Below are 13,189 nucleotides of genomic sequence, written 5' to 3' on the forward strand. Positions count from 1 at the left end.
TTAATGTCGCGTTAATGGCTCGATTGGATCCTGGAGATGTGGTTACAGCAGTTGCACAGGCTTCTTGTGGCCTTTGGTGATGGGGCCCAAAATCCCTGGTGGCGCCCCTGGTACTGGGCATACATTTTGTTGTAAGAGGGCTTAAAGAGATATGAGCCACTGTTCACCGAGTAGACCATTAGGGTCAAAAGACCTATGCATCTGTTGGAAAGGATGTCAATATTACAGCTAATTTGGGGTAACTGATGAGAGGTGTGCAAAACTGTAAAACATGGCAATTTTTCAACAAGTTTTGCAACATCTGTGATACAAATTTACAAATAACTGTTAGTCAGCACGTTTTGTTTTGACTGACCTCAGTAAATTTGCCCTATACACTTCTTTACCTGTAAAATTGAGTCTTAGAAGGTGAAGTGAAAAGGTGTACATCAATTACGGTTATATTTAAAATGTTTACAACTCATTAAACACATTACTCAATCACTTTCAAAGACTTGTTTAGTGACAGTTTGTCAGATATTTACTTCTATGTTCAGCTTTTTCTTAATTTGGTGGTGTTGATGAATCTGTGTGACTTTGTATTGTTTTATAGGTGTTTAATTCAGTCAACAGAGGTGATTCATTTGGCAATTGTTTTTATAGCTTGGATATAAGCAGAACATTCGGTGTTGTTTTAAAAAAAAAAGTGTACATGTGTATTCATATTTAAAAATCACATCCAAATACAAAGCAGTGATGACAGAGTATGTACAATACATCATCTGAAGTAGCAATAAAGTCATGAATGCTTCAGATTATACCTCTTAGTATATTTTTCACAGTGTGTCTGTACATTAATAAGACAAAAGACAAGTGTAATTTAAAATAAACTTTGTGAATTTATTGTTTTATACTTACTCTTACACATCATACAATCCTAAATCTTGAAAGAAAAACAAAATAAAAAGATATCTGGTGGTGTTTCTGGGGGACTGGAGTGCCAAGGGACAAGAACTTCAGCTCTGTGAACATTGTAGATTTCACTTGATGTCCCTCAAGCTCATCTTGACAAACAGCGAAACAAGTCGTCGTCATTTGTCTTTACTTCTGCAGTGAAACTGTATTCAAACCAGGGTCCTCACAACTGACGGGTTCTTCATTATCATCAATCAAAACCCTTGCACAATGAAGACACTGATCATGGAAGGTCGTGCTAAAGATGGGATCGAAGACATCAAAACTCTATCAAAGCAACAGAAGGAAGAAAGACGTATATGTACTGATATCTTGATTATTCAGGTATGCTTGCCCTATTTGCTGGTGCCAAGTCCTTGTCATAAACAGTCAAAACTACTTGAGCTATCCAACTATCCCAAAGCACTTGTATGGAAGTTGGGCCTCCATCCTTTGCCTGAAAACATAGCCAATATGAGGGCCAAGTAGTCCGATAAAGACAGAACAGATTACTACGTGAATTATGATGGATTACATTCAAACCGCTCACGTTTAAGAAAATAAAATGTTGGGTTTGATATGAGCAGTCACTAGAAAACAGCAATAGTAAACCATGAAATGCTCACAATTTACACAGTTGAACAATCATCCCAAGTACGGGACTTTTTCCTGTGAAATGACTTCTTATCTGAGGAGGAAAACAAAGCACTCTGTAGATGAGATTCTGTTATGGTCGTAAACCCAGCAGGCAAGCTTCAATATTCTGCATATATAAAGACACACATTAGGGGACACCAAGCTGCAGTTTCCCCTAATATGACAATCACTCTCCATGTACATAACCTTCACTCAAAACTCCCCATAAACTCCTCCTAAATTTTCCACTAGTGTTGATGAAATCAGTCAGCGGCTTTAAATGACCAACTTATCCGAGAAAAACAGTCCTGGAGTTGGCACGCCGAGTCACAAAGCCATTTAGACTTGTCAATCACCCACACAGGAATTTTGATGTAAGCCTATTTTCCAATCAAAGGTGCCAAAACCAAAGTGAATCCTGCACAGCACAATATTCTGTGTAGGAAAAGTTTCACTCACTCCCCCCTGAATTCTGCATTGCCTTAATTTTTGAAAATGCATACTCGGCAAAGTTCTTGCAACTTTTCTACAGCTCTTCATAAATATTTAATGATCAACGAGATCAAGCCACATTTACAAGGAAAACTTTTGATAATGAAAAAGGTGAAACCTCAAATATCCCTCTACATCTCACGAGGGGCCTTTTTTTTTAACTCTCAGTAATATCACTATGCTATGAATAGACTTCAGTAACCATATAAAAGCATGGGCTTGGATACTTTGTAATTTATCAAAGTTAATAAAGCTCACAACAGCTTCTTAACGACCTGACTGGTACTGCAGAGTAGAAACTACCCTGCCTGCAGAAGACGCTCATGATAGAGCCAGTAAATCCACATATTTTGGACATTTAGAGGGTAATGTGATGTGGTAAATAACTTATTATAAAAGGGGAGAAGACGGGGAAATAATCTGTTGTCTTTTTTCAGATAATTATGAAAATCACTTTTATACACATAGAACTATTCTTCACCATAGTCCCCACCTTTAATACCTGGCAAAAATCTACAATAAGAGTATACTATATGAATAGGAGCCATATGGTATTTACATTTGGAGAAAAAAAAACTGTAGAGTCCTGTTAACTTGAACCTTTAGGGTTCCAGCCATGCATTGTGCTACTGCTGTGTGGCTTTTAAAACATTCCAGCTTCATCTCAAACTGTGCAGTCAGTTACAAAGCTGTAACTCCTATGTTAGACTGCATACATGCATGTTAGTTTGATCTTCCTAGAAGAAGCTAGCAAGAAGCGGTCTTCATAGTAAGGACTTGTCTGAATCTGAGCACATTGTAAAAGCGCAGCACGCAGCTCTGCAGCATTGCAACAATCTTTACTTTAGCTGAGCAGATGGTGTGTCAATAAGTAGAGGGACTGCGACCCAGGTCAGTTTTCATTCAGCATGTGTCAGTGGTCTGCTGGTGGTTAGAGAAACATGGAGTTCACGCCAACTCCATAGAACAGAAAATGGCATTCAAGGAGAACGCATCACTCGACCAAAAACAGAACGTCTAAGAACGTCTCATACGAGGCAGCCTCTTCAGCGAGCCTGCTGTACACATCAAATATAAACTGCAAATGACCCAAATGCTGAACAAAACTGAGTAGGTGTGGCACATTAATTTGTGCTCTGCAGTTGACACACTTTGTTGTGCTTTGTTTCCAGATCCAGAACAGTGGAGATGTTGCTGCTTCTAACGTGTAGCTTTAACTAGCTTAACGGGACTCTACCTCATGATGTCAGAGCTTGTGTATTCTCTTAATTAATTGGCTATATAATCAAGATGGAATTACTTTAATATAGTTGTAAGATTTAGTGCAAATCTTAAAAGATTTGCTGACACATGCTGCCAATCCTCCAGCACAGACCAACCAAACGATAAAAAATAAATAGAATGCAATCACACAATTCAAGCTAACTACAATATATTAATATAGATCTTCTGATGTCATACGCTCATTAAAACAGAAAAATAAAATAAAATAAAATAAAAACACAGAATTCAATCACTCAGTTAAGTCAAGTTTCCCTTCCCCTTGCCCTCCCCTGCCATCCCCCTCTAATAACTGTTCATGCACCCAATATCAGTATGATAAGTCATTATATCAAAGAGAAACATTTCTGGAAATTGCTGAGACTTCGGAGTCTGACATGTGGTGACCCATAGAGTAAAGAGGTGGGAGGAAAAAAAGAAAATGCCAATTTGACAAGAGGTTGACATCATTTTCAGTCATGGAGAAAAATTTGTATTCCAAAGCCCTTACAAGGTCTGCAGATGAATGAAATCGCCCAGGTTTTTTTTTGTTTTTTTTTTAAAAAACTTGTTAGACCTTAATTGAGCTCTGTGCCATTTTCCAAGCTGTGACACATTCCATAACAGCTTACCTCCGTCTCAATTCAGCCACCTCACAGGGATTGTATAAAAATAAGCTCACACGATCCCCCACCTTAAGAAACAAAAAGGGGTAAAAATCAAAATGCCTTCCCTCCCCACAGCAACACTAATGTCCACCAGGTCCGTACGGCTCTCTCCCCAACTCTCAAGCAAATATGCTCACACACACTTTCATACAAACACACACACACACACACACACACACACACACACACACACACACAAAGAAACACTCAGGTTCAGCTGCAGTCACTAGCGGAGAGAGAGGGAGATGCTAGTAAGGGAAGCGTCTGGACAGTGGCTGCGACCTCACCACCCCACCCCACCCGTCTTAGACTACCATGAACAAATGAAGCCATGATATCAGGTGTTTTCATCCAAGTCGCCATTGTTCAAATTCACAAAGTCAGAGACTTTTTTGTTTTTCCATCTCAGTCCTCATAACTTCTGAATTTTCTCAGCCACCACGATTGGGTTCTCCTTACGTATGCGGGCAGCGGCTGCACTCCGGTAGTCATAGGGACAGTCGTGTTTGTCAGAGTAACGGTGAATGGCACAGAACAGGTTGCCACAGCGACAGTCGAAACCTTCGGTGAAGAGGAGAAATAGAGCCGTCAACATTAAAGCCGCATTATTAAAGATCATCACACATTTGAAAGAGTTAACACATCAACTATTGTTTCAAGGATAAGCACTGCTTCGCTGACCTCCATGGGTTAGAAAGTTCTTTGTGTAATAATGCAGTCATAGTAGACGTATCAATATTTTTCATTTCTATTACCTTCAATTTTTTAATAAAATGCCTCTAAAACGAATATAAAAAGGACATAAATAATGGCTTCAACTAAGCACAAGGTCCACTAAGCCTTGAGGGTGCTGACCTTATCAGGATGCATTGCCACATACATAGTCAGTATTTGGGGCAGGAGTATGCCTTACATTTTTTTGGAACAGTTTACCTGGTCATATAACAAGTAACACAAATTTTAACTCATTCAAGAAAAAAAACATACACTTTAAAACATATATACAAACACATACTCTCCCTACTTTCCTAACTTATAAATAAATATTCTGTTTTTTTGTTATGTTTTGTTTTTTAAGTTTCCCTTCTTTTCTTTTTATCATTGTTTTAAATATTACTCCCTCTTATTAATCTTTTTTTGTTTGTATATAGATATTCTGTTCTACATTGATACTGTCTTTGTGTTGACTGTTTTCTTTGGAGGGCCACTCGACAAGCCTGTTAGGGTTTTTTGGCTCCTCCTTCACATAACATGTTAGTGGTCCGTTTTATTATTGAATTTACCGGTTATATCTTGGCTCGTGTTATTGAACGGCAAAGTTTTGTTTTCTTCTTTTATATGTGCAAAAAAAAAAAAATTAAAAAAAAAATGAAATGTTGCTTTTCAACACTAAATGGTCACTGGACTCTCCTTTGAGTTGACCAGCTTTGGCCCACAGTGCACTGTGAAATGCCTTAGACTGCGAAATGCACCACCACTCTGCAGTATGTTGCTCTCTGTACAATTGTTTAGTTGTAGAGAGAAGAAAAACACTACACAAACAGAGTTGTATCTTAATATAGTATCTACACTTGTTGTAAATATAATACATTTTAGAATATATGATTAAGCTACTGCAAAGAGGCATGTACAGAGAACTTTGTGTGTTTTCTTTTGGAAATTCTAACCTCAAATTTCCCTGTGGCAGACAGCTGAGGGAGCTGTTGGTTAAAGTAAAGTTGGGGTATTTTCAGACATGCATGAGTAATGAAAATGAGGCTTTTTTTAAAAAGGTAGTGGGAACACAATAAGATTACCATGTTTAGATAAATCTTAGAAAAGATGGTGGAAACCCTAACTCTCATAGTGATAGTGTTAGGCTATAAATAACGTGTGTGCCCTCGCCATTCATTATGTTTTTAAGTGGTGTCAGTCTTTGCTCAATCCCTTTGGGAACACCACAAACAAAGATCTGACTCAAAAGAGGTAGAACATTATCAGTGAATACGACCCAGTGATCAAGGTTGACTGAGCAAAAACATTGCCATCTAAATCATCAACAAACTCTCTTTTGTCACAAGAATATCAGCCCTCTCCTGATTCATCATAACACCAACAGAAGTACATCATTTTGAACAGTTGAAAGGAATGCATTTGCAGATAGAGATGTCACCTCTTTGGATGACTGATTTTAGACAGGATTTTAATATCCTTGATTAGTTTTTACAAAAAGACCGCAGCAGTGCTCAAAGTTTAAAAACTATCACTGTGCTACATTTCAAAGTCTATCTATGATTGTCAGGTTTAGTACAGCATCCAGGCAAAGCAGGTCTATGACTCTTGGACCTTTGAACCATGTCAGCAGCTAAGAATAGCGCTCTGCTGAGTTTGTATGTGTGTGAGTGTGTGAGTGTGTGAGTGTGTGAGTGTGTGAGTGTGTATGTGTGTTTGTGTGTGAGTGTGTGTGAAATGACTCTTTCTTACCAGTAAGGCCCACTTTCTTCCGGCATGAGAAGCAGCGGTTCTTTTTCTTGTTTTTATCAGGAGTTTGGTCACTATCAGACAAGGCCTGTGCTGCTTCCCCTACTGGCTCTGGTGATAGCGAAGAAGAAAGCAAGAACTTTGTCAACAAAATGATTTATACATACTGCCTACTTGAAGTTCTACATTTTCCAAGGCTTACTGAAAAACCCCAAAATAAAGCATATTTATTGACAAAGTGGGGTGAGCAGCCATTAGAAAAAGCAGGTCACTGCTACAAGCTAGTCTTAATTTACCCCTTTTCCACCAAGGGAGTTTCAGAGCCGGTGCTCAACTGAAAACCATTTTTTGTGTTTCGACAGCGGGAGAACCGGCTCCCGGCCAGAGGGTGGACAGAAGCAGCTTGTCTCCTCGGCCAACCACTGCTTCGCCTTAGAATCCATTAGTCTTTTTTATTTTTTCATTGCTGGACAATGGCGGAAATACATTTGGTTTGTGTTTTTCGATCCCGGCAAACCCGCCCCTCGGCCTGACGTAAGCGGTTTGCGTTTCTAGACCAGCAAAGAGTTGGAGCCGCTCTGGAACCGGTTATCCCAGCCGAGAGCCGGTTCACTCACAGTCGAAACACAAGAAAACGGTTCTCAATTGAGCACGGGCTTCGAACCGGCCCTGAAACTGCCTCGGTCGAGGGGGTAAAGTTGAACAAACTCCGAACCAGCGCAAGCACCAGTGTGGAACTACAACCAGGTTTGTGTGGGTCGAAAAAGGGGTAATTGTGATGTTTCACATAAATTAAAGTCAGTAAACCATCATCCTTTCACTTTATCTCCCCTTCCTTACAAGTCACCCTGCCCCTAAATAATCAGTGCTCTCCACAGCTGTCTGTTGGAGTTATCTTGATGTGGATTGTGGGAAACCTAATGATTCAGCTCAGGACCGCTTTTTTCTGTAATTACCTGAGCTGCTGGAAGTACCCTCTTCTTCCCCATCTTCAGCCTCCGCTCGATCGGAGTCCACAGCTCCTGAATCCTGGGAAATGCTCATGGCTGTCATCTGTTGGGTTACTGGGCTAGGAGAGCTGGGACTGACATCACAACAAGAACCCAAAAAACAACACATTAATAATACATCTAGGACCATAACGGAAATATTTTCAGAGACAACCAATTAAAAACATGGACAACAAATTTTAATTTGTGGTGAAGCGTTGGCAAAGATCTGTCTATTGTTCATTAATCTGGAAATGTTGGCTAACCCAGATGATCTGGTTGCTTCTTTGGGAAAATGAGGTGATCATAATTCAAACAGTCTCTTTCAGCACGTCCCTTCAAAACGACTGAGAGATTCATTTGATGAGTGATTACAGTGACCTTAACAAGTCGCAAACAACAACAACAAACAGGCAGGGTTTGCAGAAAACTAAATTGCACATACTGTGCACAATGCATTTATCCATAATTACACTACACAGACCAATCAGGCTTGAATCCCTTCTAATTATTTCTAACATTTTTTCCACAGTGGGGACAAATGAGTGCTTGGACTGCTCTGTACACTTCCTGGGAAGAATAAACCCATTAACAGAACAAGTTGTATTACTTTTCTGATAATTAGCCTCATTGCAGTGGGGCTAATCTGTGCTTTCAAGGAGAAACTCTGAAATATAGGCATGGTTAATCATACAGTACCATTACCATAAGTCCACTTCAAGCAAATCCACTAAGCTCATATCTTATTCCCTGTTTTTAGATCCATCCTAGTATAGTTCATCTCTACATAAAAAAACAGTTCCTATTAAAAAAGAAAAATGATAAGAACAATTTAAAGGGCCATTACACCTCAATGTATAATTTCCATACCTTTTCCACTCATCACATTAAAAACTTCATTGGCATAGCTAAGCACATTGCAAAAGAGCCCTGTGCCATAATGAGTGAAGTAACAAAAAATGACAAGGCCTGCAATAATTATTCAAAATTATTCAGCAGTTTCAGGAATTGACCCTGAAGCAGTTTTTAAGGTCACATTTCTGCCATTTCTTCAGTACCTGAAGTAGATTATCTATGTTGTGGTTTAGTCTGCATTTATGTAGATAAGTAAGGGAAAATAGTATACACTCAGAACCATCCATATAATTTAGAGGACTTGCAAAACAAACGACTAAAAGAAGCTACTTGTCAGGACAACACAAAGTAAAGACAAAAAGTAACTTTCAGAAGGTAAGATGTACTAGGATGTCTGGTAAGAAATTATGTATTTCATTTTAGAGATTACAGCTATGCAGGTTAGAATAAACACCATGTGAACCTCACAGAAACAAGGAATTAATGTTGAGTCCAAGCAGACTGAATTCAAAAATTCTTTCAGACATTTAAGACACCAGGCAAACTTCCAATACCATAAATCACTACTATTGGAAATACAGCACTACAGCCAGATATGACCATGTACCAAGCATGGCTGACAAGAGATGGAGATGCATTTATCATGTTATTACCATAGACTGTGTAATTAATGGATGTAGTATTCGTGACTTCACCCATCTGTTCCTGAGCGCTGTTTTGAAGCCAATCCTCAGCAGGAGTCATATTCGAAATGCTGAACTCAACCTTAATTCTGTCGATCTAGTGTGAGGTAAAGAGGCGGGCTTTGAGCTTCCTAGCCAACAGCTACAGTGTTCCCACCTGTCAGTAAAGTCAGTCATGTCCTTAGCAAAACTCGTAATTTGAATATCTTCTGGACCGTCGCGTTCTAAAAATATTCATCCCTGTACAGTGTGTGCCGATAGAGGAATTAGCTCTTCAGACCTATGCCGTTTTGTACCAGGCTGTAAACATGTTTATTAATGCTGCAAAAATCCTCTTTTTTGAATTGGTATGTATGGGGTTTCTGGTGTTTCTGCAGCCAGCCTCAAGCGGATGCTCGATGAATTGCAGTTCATAACACTACCGCATGGGCTTCATATTTTGAGACCAGAGGTTGCCGCTTGGTTATTACATGGCTGTGTTTAATGCTTGATTCTTATTGGTCAATACCCCACAGCGAGAGTCTGCCATTTCTTTATAGTATACAGTTGTTGTGAGGAGGACACAGGACCCCTTAGCTTCTTGTTAGGTTGACGCTCACACTATTCTTGACCTGTAGCCTGAACTCTTTAAAACAAGCTGACACTTTTTATCACTTTGCAAATAGCCCTTATTCAAAGCTCAAATTAACTGAGGAAGTCTAAAATGTCTGAAAATCATGTTCTAAGTTTTCAGATCATTTTCTTTTATTACTCAATTGGTACAGGTTTCTAATCTGTCAGTCAATATACCTGGTTGCTTGTTCCTCTGGCGGGGTTCCTGCCACTTCTGTACTGGGCTCTGAAGTTGTACTCTCCACAGTCACACCAGCTGACCCTGGTGATCCTGATGGTGATGTGGCAGCTGTGTGGGCACAAAGAAGTTTTAGAGCATCACCAACACGAAACAATCTTTTTGCCCTGCATATAGGCAACTTTTAATTAGTTTGTAAGTATCTAAAGACAGTCCTTGCTGGTATTTGTCTACCATTATAAGATGTATTACAGATTTAGCTGTCACTCTCTGACTGATACAACACAGAAGGCCGCTACTTCTACCTCCATTCAACCGCTTTTAGCAACCCCCCCCCCAGACCCAAGCCTGTGTAGCTTTTGAGCGAACCTCTATTCAAGTTTCCTGTCTGTCCCACCATACATACAGACCCACAGTCAGCATTGCTTTACAGAGGTAATGCCGCTCCAATCGTCCTACCTTTCTCTCCTGGGGGGCTGGATCTCCCCCCTCCCTGTTGTCTCTGAAGGTGTTCCTTGTAGCAGACCGAACACATGCCGTTGGTGCGGGGGTTACCGTAGAAACCACATCCCATAGTGCAAAGCATTGGCACCTGTGTCTGATTGGTCTCCTGAGCCATGCTCTGACGGAGGGGGTGAGGGGGATGGGAGAGGATATTCCTGAAAATAGGAGAGAGGAAATTAGTCAGAATAAAAGTATTGCCTTTAATAAAGTTGAATTCTGATGTCAGGGGTTCCTTATGCTACAATAGCAGGAGATGGCATTTGAGCATGAGAGTTGAGTAGTAGAAAATGAGGGGTTGTGAAGTAGTGCTTCACAATATATCTAAAATACACCGCCATCGCAATATCAACATATGTGATATACATATTGCAAAACACTGCTTGAACTGCGATAAACTGTTCTCTGTGTGCCATGCATTCACCCTCCGCATGACAATGTATTTGGCCAATCAGATGGAGCCCTACTGCCCTATACCACCATGCAACAAACTAAGTTGGTTATTTGTTAATATAGCAGCTGTAGCCAGGTTTAATTTTTTAAATAAAACCACGTTGTTTGAATTGAAATAATGCTTGTCTTTTTCCCCCCGCAGTGTCTGTATAAGCTACTCACTGTCTGGGGCCTATGTTAGCAGCAAATCCAAAGCTGAAATACATTAACATTGTATACTTAAAGCTGGGGTTGGTAGTCTCGGAAAACTAGCATGAATTTGAATGTAGCATTTCCTCATGACTCTGTCTAACCCCTCCCCTCCTCCCTCGGAGGTCCTCCAAAACGACGATGCACGAGTGCTGCTGATTTGCGACCATATGATCGTGACTGAGTCAAAACTGGTCCTCACCAAAACATTATCATAGTGAAAGTTAAAAACACAAACAAACATGGCTGTTGTTAGTACTCACAATGGTCATGCTAGCATTATCCAGTTGTACTGGTGACACAATATCAGGAGAAAAGTTATAACACATATAATACTGTAACAGCTCTCCTGTTTGTTAAATGTGTTCAGTGTAGATGTTCTTAATTCCTACAGTGTTGACAGGTAGTGAAGGCATCAGGATAGCTGTAGAGTGTGCGAGCAGGAGAGAGGAGAGACAAGAGGAGAAGTTTTTCATTCATTCAAACATTGATTGTTGCTTTGTTGGTTGGCGTGATCACTGCCGACAGTGACCGGTTATTAAAACTCAAAGTGTTCACGAATCGGCTCGTCATCCTTACAGCATCCGGATGGACGCTGCGATACATATACATTTTCTGTAGGACTTACTAAATGTCATTCGTTCTTTTGCTTGTCAGAGCCCCCGTGGTGAGAGCTTTTTAGACTCTGATCTGGACTACAGTCCAGAGCAAAGAACCTCATCGGGTCAGAGGGGACAGGTCCGAGGTCGAGCGAGAGGGGCAGGAGAAGCAGAGGCTGGCGACGGGTGAGTGCACGTCGGGGAAATGTACACGCAGGACGCGGGCAGAACGGCAGGACGGGATTTGATTGGTTTAAAATTTTGGGACCCAAAAACAGTGAATGGTTGGTGTTTTCCCAGGTTTAATCTGGCTTTAGATAGCAGCTTTTTTTCACTCTTTTTTAGGAACACATTATGTATTGATTACCATCAGGACATAAAGATAATTTTAACCAGTATGACAAAAAGTGTATCTAAATCTGACTACATACCCCAGCTTTAAGTATTTGTTTACTTGTCGCAAAACATATCTTCATTGCAATTTTCAACAACATTATCGCATGTTTTCCTAATATCGTGCAGCCCTATTGTGAAGCACTAATTCTAGCTTGATGTGATGAAAGAGTGTCACTCTTGTTAGAGGTTTGGACCTGTGTGACAGAGTCCAGTTCTACTACACCAGAATCAGTCCTACCTGAGTATTAATACAGATCTCACTTAATGTAAAAGACAAACTCATATCTAAAACAGGAGAATATTGGAAAGTCATTCAATGAAAATCACTGGGTAGTACTCCTCTTGCCTTCTCTGGGAAATACAGAAGGAGTTCAGAAGTAGTAAGCTATTGAATTGCCACACATCTACGTTAAAAGAAGACAATGTTATTAAGACAGAAGCACAGGTCCATTGTAAAAGACAAGAAAACACAAGCTGGCTCAGCTAGTTTCTGCCTCCTTCCGCCGCACAGCGAGCTGTTTTTGTCAGGACAAAGTTAACAAAACAGGAACAAAAGCTTCAACATATCTCAACAAAAACAACCAGAAAACTTTACTAAATAGTCGAATGAAGTGGTCAACTGGCAGGGGTTATCGTTGTTATTAGATATAATCTAACTAAACAACTTACAGCTGACTGTCCCCAGTTTGCAGAAAACAATTGTCGTCCTGTGCTTACATAGCTCAAAGCAAACACTGTAACATTAGCAGATGTTTTGTCTGTCTGGTACTGAATACCAACGCAAAAACAAGGACATAACTCGCAAAGTAGCCTTCCATTATGACGAAAATGTATAAAATAAAACATAATAAGCGTCCTTGGCGACAGACTGTAAACAAATGTAGTGTTTAAAATCGAATAAAGGCTAATGTTAGCAGGCTCACGTTAGCTTCACCGCTAGCATAATCAGGCAGCCCCAGAAACAGAGCTCCTCCCGACAGTGTTCCAGGCTGTTTAAAATATGTCTCAGGCAGCGGGAGACTTTAACATCGATCCGAGGAGAAGACCTTACCTGAAATTCAAGGTACCGGGGGCTGTCGACGACCTCGGGCTTCAGATTTGTACAAGTTTTGTCCCCAGCAGAGCGCGCGGCCTCCTACCCAGCGCTAGCTCGCGACATTCGAAACAACGACCATGACGTCATGCTCAGCATCGATCCAGCCTTCAGTCAAACAGGCCCACATACAAAGTCCACCATGAAGTCCACCACAACATCAGGACTACACAAACTCAACAATGGAACAAT

At 40.4% G+C, this 13,189-nt stretch overlaps 1 protein-coding gene across 2 annotated transcripts; it reads right to left on the bottom strand.

The window, feature by feature from the left end:
• Positions 1-858: 858 nt before the first annotated feature.
• On the bottom strand, positions 859-13,079 carry zgc:77486 (uncharacterized protein LOC405808 homolog). 2 transcript variants are annotated; one of them, XM_034704741.1, is made up of 6 exons: positions 12,956-13,079; positions 10,226-10,425; positions 9,766-9,877; positions 7,406-7,533; positions 6,453-6,560; positions 859-4,550 (listed from the first exon to the last, which is right to left on the bottom strand). In XM_034704741.1, exons 2-6 carry the CDS (start codon positions 10,383-10,385, stop codon positions 4,402-4,404), a joined length of 657 nt encoding a protein of 218 aa, XP_034560632.1. In that variant the 5' UTR covers positions 10,386-10,425; positions 12,956-13,079; the 3' UTR covers positions 859-4,401. The 2 variants fall into 2 exon arrangements, with proteins under 2 accessions (XP_034560632.1, XP_034560635.1); XM_034704744.1 differs by lacking the exon at positions 12,956-13,079 and adding an exon at positions 12,574-12,704 and having other exon boundaries at positions 3,347-4,550.
• Positions 13,080-13,189: the final 110 nt, after the last annotated feature.

This window comes from Notolabrus celidotus, chromosome 2 (assembly GCF_009762535.1).
Source record: "Notolabrus celidotus isolate fNotCel1 chromosome 2, fNotCel1.pri, whole genome shotgun sequence".
Classification (NCBI taxonomy): Eukaryota; Metazoa; Chordata; class Actinopteri; order Labriformes; family Labridae; genus Notolabrus; species Notolabrus celidotus.

Bases quoted from the DNA above. Each gene is read 5' to 3' on its own strand.
- zgc:77486 (XM_034704741.1), bottom strand. From the start codon at position 10,385: ATGGCTCAGGAGACCAATCAGACACAGGTGCCAATGCTTTGCACTATG. The intron at 9,878-10,225 runs GTAGGACGATTG...GTGCCCACACAG, and splicing joins CAGCCCCCCAGGAGAGAAAG to CTGCCACATCACCATCAGGA. The intron at 6,561-7,405 runs GTAATTACAGAA...CGCTATCACCAG, and splicing joins GGGTACTTCCAGCAGCTCAG to AGCCAGTAGGGGAAGCAGCA.